General features: G+C 36.2%; 1 protein-coding gene across 1 annotated transcript; it reads right to left on the reverse strand.

Moving 5' to 3' along the window:
• Nucleotides 1-8,170: 8,170 nt before the first annotated feature.
• LOC143550112 (uncharacterized) lies at nucleotides 8,171-10,495 on the reverse strand. Its single transcript, XM_077040835.1, has one exon. The coding sequence runs from the start codon at nucleotides 10,443-10,445 to the stop codon at nucleotides 8,316-8,318; it is 2,130 nt and encodes a 709-aa protein (XP_076896950.1). The 5' UTR covers nucleotides 10,446-10,495; the 3' UTR covers nucleotides 8,171-8,315.
• Nucleotides 10,496-14,201: the final 3,706 nt, after the last annotated feature.

The raw sequence follows: 14,201 nt of genomic DNA on the forward strand, positions 1-14,201 counted from the left end.
CTTTTACACCGCATCGAGAGAAGCATCTTTCGGTGTGGTTATAGATATTTTCAGCAAGTTTTGATTTTGAGCATGCTTTTTTAAGTAGGGTTTTTTTCTAAAAGAAGACGTTTTATAAAAATTTCTTGGAATGTTTTATAAGATTTTTTCTGTATTGGTACAAGTTATAGTTTGAATTAAAAAAATATATCTATTGGATATACTAGTTTAAATTTAAATTGAATCAGCAACTTACATATTATTGAATAGTGCATTAAATGACCTGCAACGAACAATATATCAGAAGATGAAGAAATTTCAAAAGCTTGATTTTAAGTGAGAACGGTAGGGTCCTTTTTAGTTGTGAATTATTTTGATGGGAGTTGTTAGTGTATTTGTAGATTAATTGATTTTTCAAATCCATTCATGTGATCGAATGTAAAGTTATGGCATACTAATGATTCTAAGACGCCTAGGTGTAGTACCCGTAACACATGCATGTAGACTTGTAAATAGGGGTTTAAATGGACAATAAAGCATGCAAAGGGATTTTGAGTTTTTCTTTTAACTACGGTATATCATAAAACAATTAATAGAAATAATTCGTTTAAATTGTTTTACATACTGGCCTAAAAATTTCATATTATTCACTATTTTTATATGATTTTTTATAAATTGTAGGATATGATCACGGAAAATAAAAAATATTTATTAACACATATATACGTGGACAGTGGACTCCATAAATTTTATGTTATTGCAGATTTAATAGAATAAGATGGCTCGAAGGGTCACACGGAACTCATGATGGCGAAGCGTCATACAAATTAACTTTTGTCGTATCAATCTTTGATTGTAGGATTGTAGACTACTGCGACGCTAACATGTGTAAGAAAAGAGTTTTAACTTTGAAATGACAATGAAAAACGGCCATCACATCCAAGTAAGATAATATAGGCCGGTGTAAATTACTAATCCATACATGTGGAAGTAGTGTAGTGTAAATTATAACATGTATGATATCGCTTACACTACGAGAAAACTGGGGATTTGCTGTCGGAAATCAGGAAATATTGTTGTGACAGAACTTCGATAGAATAAGTCGGAAAACCCATTAAATATTTTTCCTTGTTAATAAAATCAATATCCATCGATAAGTTTTCTGGTCATTGTACAGCTTCTCAAGGAATCAAATTAGATTATGAAAATCTTCTTTGTGACATGAGGCCTGCTAGGATGTCCTATTTGGGTAAATGAAATAGTAGTGATATTTTGGTATCTGTTAAATTAACTTTTTTTAAAAACAATTGTGAAAATAACAGCGGATGGGAGGAAAACCACAGAAGGCTATAGAAGATCACAGTAGTTGTAGTGGGGTGGTGTGTTGGAGATTTTGATAACTGACGATGACGACAAGCTGAAGTCATGTCCGCCGCCCTCCCCTACGGCGCAATACTGTGGTGACTAGTAAATGCTCCACTGGCTCAGACTCACCGACCCCTGGCGTGAACCATTGGTTCAACCCTGGTTCTAACCACTCTGCCCTTTATTTGTCGTCTTCCTACTTGTCATCACACTTTATTTCCAATTTTGAAAACTATATAAAAGGGTGAATAATTGTGGAACTTAAATAACACTCTTATCTAAATGTTATAGTGTGATATTAAGCATAAAAAACAAATTATGCTAAACGTTTTTTATGCGATTTAAACAATTTAATTAACGGTTACAATAGAATCTTCAATCATATCTTATACAAGAAGAAATAATTGCTTATGAAAGTGACGGATTGAGCGAAATTATGTTGCAATGTCATGGGGTATACTTTAACCCTAACATAAATTAAAATGACATGAGTGACACACATGACACTTTAAAAATGTCTTTACCACTATTCACTTGTGTTAAATTTGTTAAGAATGGGCCATTGATTCTGTTTTTTAACGGTTAAAAGATAAATAACAATATATTAAATTAACAATTACTATGAGGGAGACGTAGTTAAAATGATTAAACAATTTTCTTTGAGTGAGATGGAGTTAAAAGAGAGAGCAATAAGCGATGTGGTGCTTATATGGAGTTAAGAGGGGTTATAGTATACACCAAGACCTCTTAATCATTTATGCCACATACGGAGAAAATTTTCTTTGTGCATGCATATAGGTTTTGATTCGGCATCCATATTTCAAGGTCGGCATCATGCACACATGTTCGAAGATTATAGGTTATTCTAGCGAGTTTTACTCCAAGCCCTTGGTATACATAGTTAAATATCAAATTGTCTCCTTATTTGTAAATCAGTCACTTCAAGTTTATTGATTTTATGTGGGACAGATTCTAACTTAATTTTTACAATACTTCCCTTTCAAACAGACATATACACCGCTGAGTGTCGACGTCTTATTTATTTTCAATTTGGGTAACTTTTAGCTCGTCAGCCGGTTTCATCAGAGAGATCGTAAATCCATTGTTGATAACTATTTTTTTTTAATAAAGATTATTACATGTGATTGTTCATCAATAAAGTTAGTGAAATTCTTGTGTCATTTAATTAAATGAAAAATGCTTTTTCTTGTGTTATTTCCTAAACCAATGGGTTTAATAAATATTAAACATGAGTACATGACTATTCGTACCATTGCAATCTATGAATGAGGTTAAAAAAATAAAACTCAAATTAAAAATACCTTGAACCACTGAATCTTGACTCTTTGTACAATGTTTTTAATAAACATTTTAAACCTCAAATAGCCATTGGACAAACCGTAAAAGCCTGTCCAATTCTTGTACGAGGGCCATTTGCTACTTCAATCTAGAGGTGCACAATTGGGTTAACCGGTTTTTCTACTAACCGGTTTTGTTTTTTTTATTACTCTAACCGGTTAGACCGGTTAATCGGTCCGGTTACTAACCGGTTTCTTCACAGAAACCCTAACCGGTCTAACCGGGACCGGTTATTACCCGGACCGGTTAACCGTTAACCGGTTAAAAAAACCGGTTTTTGAAAAAATCAAATAAAAAACCTGCAAAAACAGTGAAAAAATCTGGAAAAAAAAAACTGGAGAAATAAAAAAAAAACCAGGAAAAATCATAAAAAATAAAAAAAAACTAAAAACACTTGTTATTGATTGATTTTTTTACCTATTTTCATAATCATAACTTGAAAATAAACGTTTATAGCTTTAAACAATACTTATAACTTGAAAATAAACGTTTATAATCTACATGACATTGAATTCATTCGTTTATTCTTCCACTCGGGCTTCGGCTTCATCTTCGTTATCGTCGTCTACATTAAACACGAGGTATTCTAGGTGCACCGAATCATCATACATTTGTTCTTCCTCGGTTAGTGGTTGTGCGGCACCAATTGCTACTTCTTATTCGTGTAGCTTTTCTTCAACAACGAGCTCTCCTTCAAGATTAGATGTATGTTGGATACGGTCCGCCGCATCCAAGTGGTCTTTTAAACAAATGCACATTTCCACCGATTCCGGTGTTAGCCTCGTCCTTCGTATCGTTAGAATCCTACCACTCAAAGAAAAAGCACTTTCCGAAGCTACCGTAGAAGCTTGGACAGTTAGTAAATCACGGGCCATGGCAGCAAGCACGGGGAATTGTGGTTCCATTTGCTTCCACCAACCCAAAATATCAAAGTTTTCAAAATCATTTGCCTGTGAACATAAAATCGGTTGCACCATACCGGTTTAGCTCGCTATTTCGTGCGCTACCACGAGCTCTTTTAAGTTTATCGTTTCTTATATCATTAAACAAACTTATGTTTGGGTTACTTGATGACGACGAGCTTTCTCCAAAACCCATTGATTGTCGAACGCTCGTTGTCGAACCATATTTAAGAGAATAATGTTCAAACATGTTTTCTAAATAAGTATTAAATTTTCTCACTTGTTTTGATGCATAATTCGGGTCTTCTAAATGCAACTACAAAGCCCAAACAATTTTTTTGATTAAAGTTTCAATCCCGGTAATGGTTAAAGTCGGGTTCAATGCGGCGGCACAAGTAAAAACCGCCGGCAATTCTTCAAAATATTTTCTCAATTTTGATTTCATTGGAAGTATCATATAATCATACATTGGATCAACATATTCAAAATTGTTTATTTTGACACAAACTAACCAAATTTGATGAAGAACCAACGGACTCGTCGGATAATAAACTCCCGACAAATAAGTGGTTGCGGTTTTAAAAGATTTAAGCAACTCGCTTAACTTTGAAATCATTTCCCAACCCCTCACCGAAAATGCCCTAACTTTTCGTTTCTTAGCAAGATTGTCATGAAATAATTCCAAAGTCGGTATTTGTCTTAACCCGTTATCAAGCATAAACCAAGTCGAATTCCACCTAGTAGGTACGTCGAAATGCGGACCTAAAGTGACGGAATTCGTATCGATACACAATTGCAAATATCTTGTATGTCTTTGCTTACTAGCTCTAAAAATATCGGTTAACATTTCTCTAAAACGCTCGGTTACTTTTTTTATTTGCTTAACTTTTAAACCGTCTTGCACAACCAAGTTAATGATATGTGCAACACATCGAGTATGAAAGAAAACACCGTCACAAATCGGTTTGTATTTTATTTTTAGTTTTTAAACCGCGGCGGTATTATTTGACGCGTTATCGAAAGATATTGAAAAAAGCTTGTCTTGTACTTTAAATGTTTGTATAACATTATCTAAAATATAAAACAAGTTTTGGGCGGTGTGAGGATAACTAAATAACTAAAACGCGATCGTACGCTTCATCATTTGCCACATGTCGGGATTAACCCAATGCGCGGTAACGCAAAGATACGAAAACGGTATACCGTGTGGAGCCGACCAAATGTCGGTAGTTAAGTTAACACCGGTTTTTAAGTTTTCGAAACCCAAAACTAATTCTTGTTTAGCTTTTTTCCACGTTTTTAAACAATCGCGTCTTAAGTTAGTGCGACTTACATGTTGATAACGAGGTTGGAGCGTTTCTTGGATCAACTTTGTCAAGCGCGGGTTGTTAAAGTGATCAAACGGTAAGCCCTCTTGAATGACAACTTTTGCCATCCTTTCACGAACTTTGTCGAGGTTGAAAACCCAAATGTCGCCTCCACCGGTTGAAAGATTCGCTTGATCCGTGGCTGGATTGTTTTTCACAACATCACAATGGTTTTGTAGGTGAAGCCTTAAAGAGGAGTTCGACTCCGGTGCGTAAAATTTTTCACATTTTTTGCACCGAGCCTTATTAGACCCGTTCGACATTTTGCACTAGTCGAAATTACACCAAAGGGTTTTGTCTCGGTTTGTTGCGACAATTTGCACGACGGTTAAACCACCAAGTTGTTCAAGTGTAGACATTTTTTTGTGCGGTTTTTGTCGCGGTTTTGAGTTTGATTTTGCGGTTTTTTTGTTTTTTTTGTGGTTTTTTGCGTTTTTGAGAGCTCGGGAAGTGGTGTAATCAACCCAACACACTCCATACTTATTTATACTAATTATGAAGGGTAAAAATGGGTCTAACGGTAAAAAAACGGTAATATTACCGTTTATAACGGTAATATTGGATGCAGCTCGTTTTTTTTGCGTAAAACCGGTTAACCGGTTATTAACCGGTTTTTAAAACCGGTTTAAAAAAAACCGGTTAGTAACCGGTTTTGTCTCCTGAACTCAATAAGCGGTTATAAAGCGGCGGTTTGGACCGGTTAGTAAAACGGTTAGAAACCGGTTAACCGGTTATGATGTGCACCTCTACTACTTACAAGTGTGCTTAATTATGTTCTTATGAACGTTCATCACGCTACGTTCATTTGAATTCATCTGTGTTCGTTTATTTACGTTTGTATAAGTTCATTCATTTGCGTGTGTTAATACATTCTAAGTTTTTTAGGTCTGTAACAATTTAGTCTAACTTTAATAATTTTTTCGGTCAAACACATTGTTGTTCAAGTTAACTTTCAATTGGTTTTAACTCAGTTATGTTTGTTCATCTATACTCACTTACATTCGTTTGGTTACGTTCATGACCACTGCGTTTAACTTTTAACTAGCGAACATAAATTCACATAAACACGTTGATTTTATTAGCAAACAATCACGAACATGAAAACCCTTTGTTTTATTGTTTGTTTGGTCAATGAGCGAACACGAACATTTCTGGTCATGTTCGATTGGTTCTCTTATATATTATTATTATATAAAGAAAGTATCAACAGTTAAAAATGTGACGAACCGATGATCACTTAAATAAAGTTAGAAAAAAGAGCAACGTGACACTTAATACACGCCTGAGTTATATTGCTTAGAGGTGCATAAAAAACCCGTACCTAGAACCGGACATGAAAAAATACCCGGAATCGGTTTTTTTATACCGGGTATTCTATACCCGAAACCGGAACCGACCCTACTCGTAGGGTATGGATAGGGTATGCATTTTGAGGTCAATACCCGTACCCAGAACAGTACCCGATTTATACCCGTAAATACCCGGACCCGGTCATACCATATACCCATACCCGGTTATACCCGATACCCGATATCAATTTTCTAATACCCGAAATTATACATGAGTTTTTGTAGTATTTTTTATTTTTACTTCACAACTTTTATGTTTAAGATTTTGTAAAATGCATAATACTAAGTAAATAATTTGAAATTAAGTGGATTTATGGTTTTTGTAATATAATTTAATTATTTTTATAAATTACTAAGCAAATTTAAAATTTAAACAATATAAAAAATTACAAATTTAAAACCGGGTATTAATACCCGATCGTACCCGGTTCCAATACCCGATCATACCCTACCCGGGTACATAGGGTTGAGTTTTTCTCCTCAATACCCTACCCGAACCCTACTCGCTTTCTCTCAATATCCGATTTTCCAAAACCCGATCATACCCGAAACCGGTTCCATACCCGAACCCGGGTATTAGAAAAACCCGATTTGTGCACCTCTAATATTGCTAGTTTGGGCAGGCATCAATGGATTTGGGCCGGCCTTTCTTTCTTAGGCTTTGTCTATTTGGAGAATAGATTACTACTTAAAAAGCACGCTAAAAGCCCGGAAGAGTCCACAATCAAAGACCGAGTATTCTTATATCAGAAAGATAATATAGATATGTAGTGGTGCAGTACAACTACCTTTTGCGACAGTATAGCCGCCTAGGTGTGGATTTAAGTAATATTTTCACTTATGTCATAGCATTTTTTGATCTATATATGTTTATGATAAAGGTTGTATTGAGTATAATCATCATACTTTGTCAGATTAGAGCAAGAATATCGGCTAAGATGGTGGTGTCACGGGTTAGGGCAAAAATATTGGTTTTCGTCATTGGATTCGTATCGAATGACTACATTGAGTATTGGTGCTGCTATTGGCTTCACCGGGAACAACAATACTTTAAATGATAACGACAATGTTGTTGCATGTTTTGAATTACCCTTTTTCCCCGGAAACTGAGAGTGAACAACGATGGAATAGGGGGGGTGTTTGGCCTAGCTTTTATTTTTTAGCTTATGCTTATATTTTAAACTAGCTTATAGCTTATTTTCTTTTATTTGATAAGCTCTTTTTAAGTGTTTGGATTAGCTTATATTCTACAAGTTAATTATACATCTTAATAAGTTGTAAAATATCATTCTTTAATTTGTTTTAGTAATAAGTTGCTTCAATAATATTAATGCATCACCATTTGAAGGCAAATGAGTAATTTATCCCCTTAAACAAATAAGCTTCTTCAAATAAGCTAAAAAATCATATTCAAATAAGCTTCTTCAAATTAGTTTATATAAGCTTATACGCCTAAGCTAAAAAAGCTAAACCAAACACTAAGTTAAGCTTATTTTATAAAAAAAAAACTAAAAAGGCTATAATGAGTGAAGTTTTGCTAAAAAAGCTAGGCCAAACACCCCCTAGATCCTTTTTTAGTAAAATAAAAAAGATAAGTGAAGTTTTCGTCTTAATTGGTAAATATATTTCAAAGTTCTCTATTTTAGTAAATATTTATTCTAAAAAGGCATAATTTTTTAAAACGACTAAGTATGAAGATTCTATAATCGTAAAAATCAATACATTTTTTACTACCAGTCACTAATACCCTCGCTAACTTGGAATGAAAACACTTTTATTCAACATTTTGTACCACATGCTTCAAAAAACACCTATTTTATTAAAAATTCATCTAATCGCATCATAACAACATAAAGCACTTGTACACTACAATTAACTACCTTGATTCTACAATTCAAACAACAAAATCTAGCACAAACCTGTTTGAAAGTACTTGATAGGAATCTAACCAAACCCACACTCCACAAACCACCTTTTTCATGACCCACAAAAACCTAACCGGCTAACCCAGCCATGCCCACCCCAAACGAAGCTCGACGAGGCGGCTCAAGCTGGTTCTGCAAGCAACACGTCTCTCGTGCTCTTCTCACTGGCTCCGACTTACACCTGGTCAGCGCCAATGGCTCGAACCCCATCGTGCTCACCAGCTTCTGCTCTAACATTGCGATCATTGAATCCGAAGTTTGACCAACCACCTTTGATTCATTAATTGATTTAACCGGCGGCGGCTTCTTCCTACCGGAGTGAGTTCGGATGAAGTCGTTACGACAAACCAATGTCTCCTTTGAAACCTCCATTGGTAATTTGGGTTCGTACATCATCAACAAACATTCCGGCAATGATTCGATTTTCTCTCTCTCCTCATTTTCTCTCTCTAGAATCTCAGTTATTTCTTCATTTTCTTCTACAAAATCTTTGACTTTTGTTTTTGACTCCTCTGTTTCAGATCTTGCTATAAATTCGGTCAACATTTCTTCAATTTCTTCTTCAAAATGTTTGACTTGTTCTAATTTTGACTCCTCTGTTTCATCATAGCTTTCTGTAAACTGTGTAAACATTTCTTCATTTCCTTCTTCAAAATGCTTAATTTCTTCTAATTTTGACTCCCCTGCTTCAGTTTTTTCTGTAAATTCCGTCAACATTTCATCCTCTCCTTCTTCAAATTGCTTGATTTCTTTTAAAATCAACTCCTCTGTTTCAATTTGTTCTTCAAATTGCTTAATTTGTTCTGTATTTGACTCCCCTGTTTCAGCTTCTTCAACATCTTCGAACAACACTTCTAGAGCATCCTTCATATCAGAATCTGATTCTTCTTCTTCAATTTCTTGTTCTTCATCTGCATTTTCTTCAAACAAATTCCCAATAAAATAACTTTCTTCTTCTTCATTAATCTCCATACTCTGCTTTTGATCTTCTTCTTTATTAATTTCCATACTCTGTTCTTGATCTTCTTCTTCTTCTTCATTCATTTCCAAGCTCTGTTTTTTAACATATTCATTGATTTCCATGCTCTGTTTCTTAACATCTTCTTCATTGATTTTAATGCTCTGTTTCTTAACATCTTTTTCATTGATTTCCATGCTCTGTTTTTTAACATCTTCTTCATTGATTTCCATGCTCTGTTCTTCATTACCTTCTTTTATACTCTGTTTTTCTTCTTCTACAACACTCTGATTCATTTCCAATTCCATATTAATTTCTTCAGTATCATTAATATCATCCAAAACCATCACCTGTTCATCTTCCACCTCAACATCTTCAATAACTTTGCTCACCATTAATTTCTCTTCAAAATCAACAGCTTCTTCAAACTCTTCTTCACATTTCTCTTCCAATATCTGGTTCGCTAAAGCCTCCACCTTGACAGGATCAGATCTACCCCTCATCAACAACAAAGCATTCTTAGGCGGTACGACGTCAACACCCACACTCTCCACCTCACTCCCCAGTATCACGTCATCCACTATCTCCAAGTCATCAAACACATGATGCCTCCGTACACTCCCAACCTCCTCCACGTCATCACCTCCGGCCACCATCTCAACCTCTCCGTCCTGCACCGCCACCACCCACCGTGTGGACCCCACCTTCTTCTCCTCATTCGAAGCCCGGCAAGGAAACAAACAACTAGTCCTCAAAGCCTCACATATCGTCATAGGTATATGAACCCATCTCTGATTATGATTATTACCATTATTATTATTATTAATATTATTAATACTATTAATACTGTTAATACTATTATTCCTCTGCCTTTGACTACGTGAATGCTTCAGTTTCCGTCGAGTCGATAAGCTTCTGACATTCTTAACATGTCTCTTTCGGGTCTTGACCCGAACCTGACCGATACAGGTGACTTTAGGGGAAGATGGTTCCGGGTTATCAAACCCAGACCCTCTTTTCTTTCCGGTGACCGGAAACATCGCCGGAGACGCGGCGCCGCCTCTGATGCTGCGGCTCTTACTGAGCCTGCGGCTGAGTGAGGTTGAAAGAGTGATGGGTGGTGGTGGTTCGCGAGAGTATACGGTACGAGCTGGACTGAGGACTGATCTTGATGATGATATCTTCATGGAGGATGATGAGGTGAAGCAGAAGAAGAGGTGCGTGGATGGTTTATCGGTCATTCCATGTGGTTAGTGGATACTGGGACAATGTGAGTGGAAGAGATGACGGGGTGAAGAAGCAAGCAAGCAAACAATAGGCTGGTCAAGTTACTCCTGCCTTTATTGTTTCCCTTTTTCTTGGGGTTTTCACCCAAATGTTATTCTCTTCAAATTGATACATTCTTTTAACAAAAACAAACAGAAAATTTAGAATTGCGTAGTTATCTTGTACGGGTGACCTAATTTAGTTATACAGAGTTTTTAAGCGCTTTCAAGTTATCTTCAGTTCTGGGGAAAATCATTCGCTCGAAAATCTACTTGTGGTAAAACCCAGATGCCCTTAGGTGAGGATGAACTCGGGATAGTACCGGTACCAACCAATACTGTTCCCGAAAATCCCGATCCCAAAAAATCCAAAATATTTGGTATCGGTACCGGTACTTTATTGTCCAGCTTGGTACCGATATTTCATGCAAAATTCGGAAATTACCGGTACCGGTACCGAAAACTAGGGGTGAGCAATAACTGAATCGTTAACCGAACCGAAGTAACCGAAATAAACTAACCGCACCGAACTCTTCAATTTTTCATATTTTTCAGCATTTTTTTCCTCTATTTCATGTATTATACGTAATTACGTATTAATAGTTTAATAGTATCATTTTCATGTGTTTATATCTCCATTCAATGTACTAATATCTCAATTTTATGTAGTTATACATTCATTTAATGTATTTAAGCATTCATTTCATGTATTTTTAAACAAAATATTAGCCTATGTTTGATATCGGTTATTAACCGAAATTAATCGAACCAAAGAACCACGCATACCCCTATCGAAAACTCAAAATTAAGTACTGGTACTGAAAACTCTAATCAGATCAAGGTGTTGTATGTAAGAATTGAACATAGATCTTTATTAAAAAGGTCAAACTTCCTATCATCAAACCGTATTGAAAAAGGAAATTATCCCTTGAAATTAATATAACTTTATTTTTTTATGACGAAAATATATAAAAGGGAAAAGCTAGCAATGCATACAAAAAACGGTATAAACACCGGACACCGGACCAAAGGGCAAACAGATCAAAAAAAACAAAACTACACCACATGTCATGATATCCTTCATCTTACCTTTGTTTGTTATCAACACGAAAGATAAGGCTTTGATAACTTTAAAAGTATCGTTGTTAGTCCGAATTGCTTTTACATTAAAGACTTGTTTGTTTATACTTTCTACCGAGCCAAATGCACCACAAAACACCATGTTGATAACATATGATCTTTAAACTTGGATGGATGATAAGAGAGAGGGGAAAGCTAGTAATCTTCTTGATTTCTTTACATGTAGCCCCTGGAATCTTGCACCAGCTATTTTACCTTACTCCATACCAATTTAGCAAAAGAACTCGTTGAATAATATAGATCAAATGAGATTTGAATTTGATTAAAATCTATTGAATAATATATTTAGTGGTAACTTGGGCATAAAGTTTCTTAAAAAACATAATCAAAGTTTGTATTGGGATAAGTTTAAGAAAAATATGAACCAAGATAGAAGGATTATGTTGGGGTTTTAGCATTTCTTAAAAAAAAACTTTTGCAAAGGAAACATGTGAACTCTAAAACAAAACCTTGTAAAAAGATTCAAATCTAAATAATTTAAACTTTTTATTTAATATTGGAACTGTGTGCCCAAATAACAGTGGTTGGCAACGTTTCCAGTTATGTGTGAATCGAATATTGATCTTTACTGAACAATTCTAGCATGTATCGGTTTCCCATTGAATTACTCTTCATATATTGATGTGTTGATATAACTGATTTACTGATGACATAATCTTGTAGTAGTGTAATATCTTGATGTCTTGCCATAATTGATAACATGATTTTGTAGTTTTTTGTATGCTTAGTGGCTTGCTCTTAGATATATATTTGATGACCTAAATGTGTATAGAATTTTATGTGGCGACGAACAGGTAGAAGACATGGTATATGTTGAAGACAAAAGATTACAGGTACTGGTGTGTTTACAGGTGGAGCAAGTGAAGACGTTCCGAGGCTCCAAGTGGGAGATTGTTGGGTTTAATACGGGTGTAGCCCCGGCCCGTCTTGGGTTGGGCAGTTGAAGACTAGAAGGGTTGAATGGGTTGGCCACCCACTCAACTTTAGTGGCCCGTTTTATATTATTTCTTGTAACTTATGGAGAAAGAAATAAACCCTAGTTAGCCTCCCTATATAAACAAATGTTGTATCTTGTAATTTTGTGAGCACCTCAATAAAAGAAGAGACACTGTTCGTTGCCTCTGGACGTAGGTTACACACCGTGACCGAACCACGTAAATCCCGTGTTCAACTTTACTTTATTGCATTATAATAATATTATTATTAATATTGTTTGAAGTTGATTTGTGTTTGTGATAAGTTCACTGCCGCCACCACTAAAGTATTAATATATTGCAATTATTAATTTGGTTTTGCAATTGTTGCTGTGTGTCCTGTGAGATATTAAGCATACGCCAAAAGTCAAGAATATTGTTGACACTTGCATGTTGTTGGTTTGTTTGATCAAGATTGAACAAGACGCAAGCAAGTCCAGGTTCTAATTTATATTCGGTTCTAGTTTGGTTGTTTGTTTAATTAATTTGAGTTCAGTATTACTTCTCGTTTGTTTCCGCTGCACGTTTTTTTTTTCTTTTTTAAATCAATTAGAAATACCGTTAAGTTCTTAAGGCCCGAGCCGTTGTATTGTATTGATTTCTTTAGCCCTATCCGATTCCATTCGGGTCAGCCGCGTACACGTAATACCTAACAAGTGGTATCAGAGCTAGTGTTGGCTCTCACTCTTTGATCTCCGGTATTATGGCTGATGAGGGTAAAACGAAAATCGAGAAGTTCGATGGACAAAACTTTGGATGGTGGAAGATGCAAATCACGGATTTGCTAATACAGAAAGATCTAGATGTGGCTCTGGAGGAACCGCCAGAAAAGATTACAGATGAGTGGAAAGCTATTGACAAGAAGGCGAAGTCAACAATTAGGCTTGCCTTGTCTATGAACGTGGCGTACAACATCTTAGACGAAACCACAGCGCGTGGAATCATGGAGGCGTTGTCAAACATGTATGAGAAGCCATCATCTGCAAATAAGGTGTTCCTAATCCGGGAGTTGGTAAACACACGCATGAAAGAGGGAGGTTCTGTTACCGAACACATATACACCTTCAATTCTCACCTGAGACGTTTATCATCGGTGAAGTTCAAGATTGATGATGAATTGCAAGCTTGCCTACTTTTGTGACACCCGGTAAATTCCCAATCCCTTAAACTAAGTAATCAACCTAATAATTAGGTGATTGTAAATACTGTGCGCGCCATGTTAGTCAGCGCGTGCATTTGTTATGTGCGCCCTGCGCGAGCGCGCCATGTTAGTCAGCGCGTGCATTTGTTATGTGCGCCCTGCGCGAGCGCGCCATGTTAGTCAGCGCGTGCGTTTGTTATGTGCAACCTGCGCGAGCGCACCATGTTAAGAACCAGCGTGAGCGTATGTTATATGCGCCATGCGTGAATGATTTGGCTTTATGTTTTCATGTAACTTAACGTTAATGTTGTCTATGGGTTGACCATCCCGCATAATGCTAAGGCGGGTGCATCCTACATCGTTTATGCGCGTGCGGAAGGGAACTAACCTCCCCGCATGGCGGGAACGTTGAGAACTAGTTTGTCTGAAGCTCCAAGATGGAATTGACTTCAACATGACTGATCACTATGTTGAAAT

Source organism: Bidens hawaiensis, unplaced genomic scaffold, assembly GCF_021521415.1.
Source record: "Bidens hawaiensis isolate Kalapana, Puna unplaced genomic scaffold, B.hawaiensis_p1.1 tig00015924_1, whole genome shotgun sequence".
Lineage (NCBI taxonomy): Eukaryota > Viridiplantae > Streptophyta > Magnoliopsida > Asterales > Asteraceae > Bidens > Bidens hawaiensis.

Bases quoted from the DNA above. Each gene is read 5' to 3' on its own strand.
- LOC143550112 (XM_077040835.1), bottom strand. From the start codon at position 10,445: ATGACCGATAAACCATCCACGCACCTCTTCTTCTGCTTCACCTCATCA.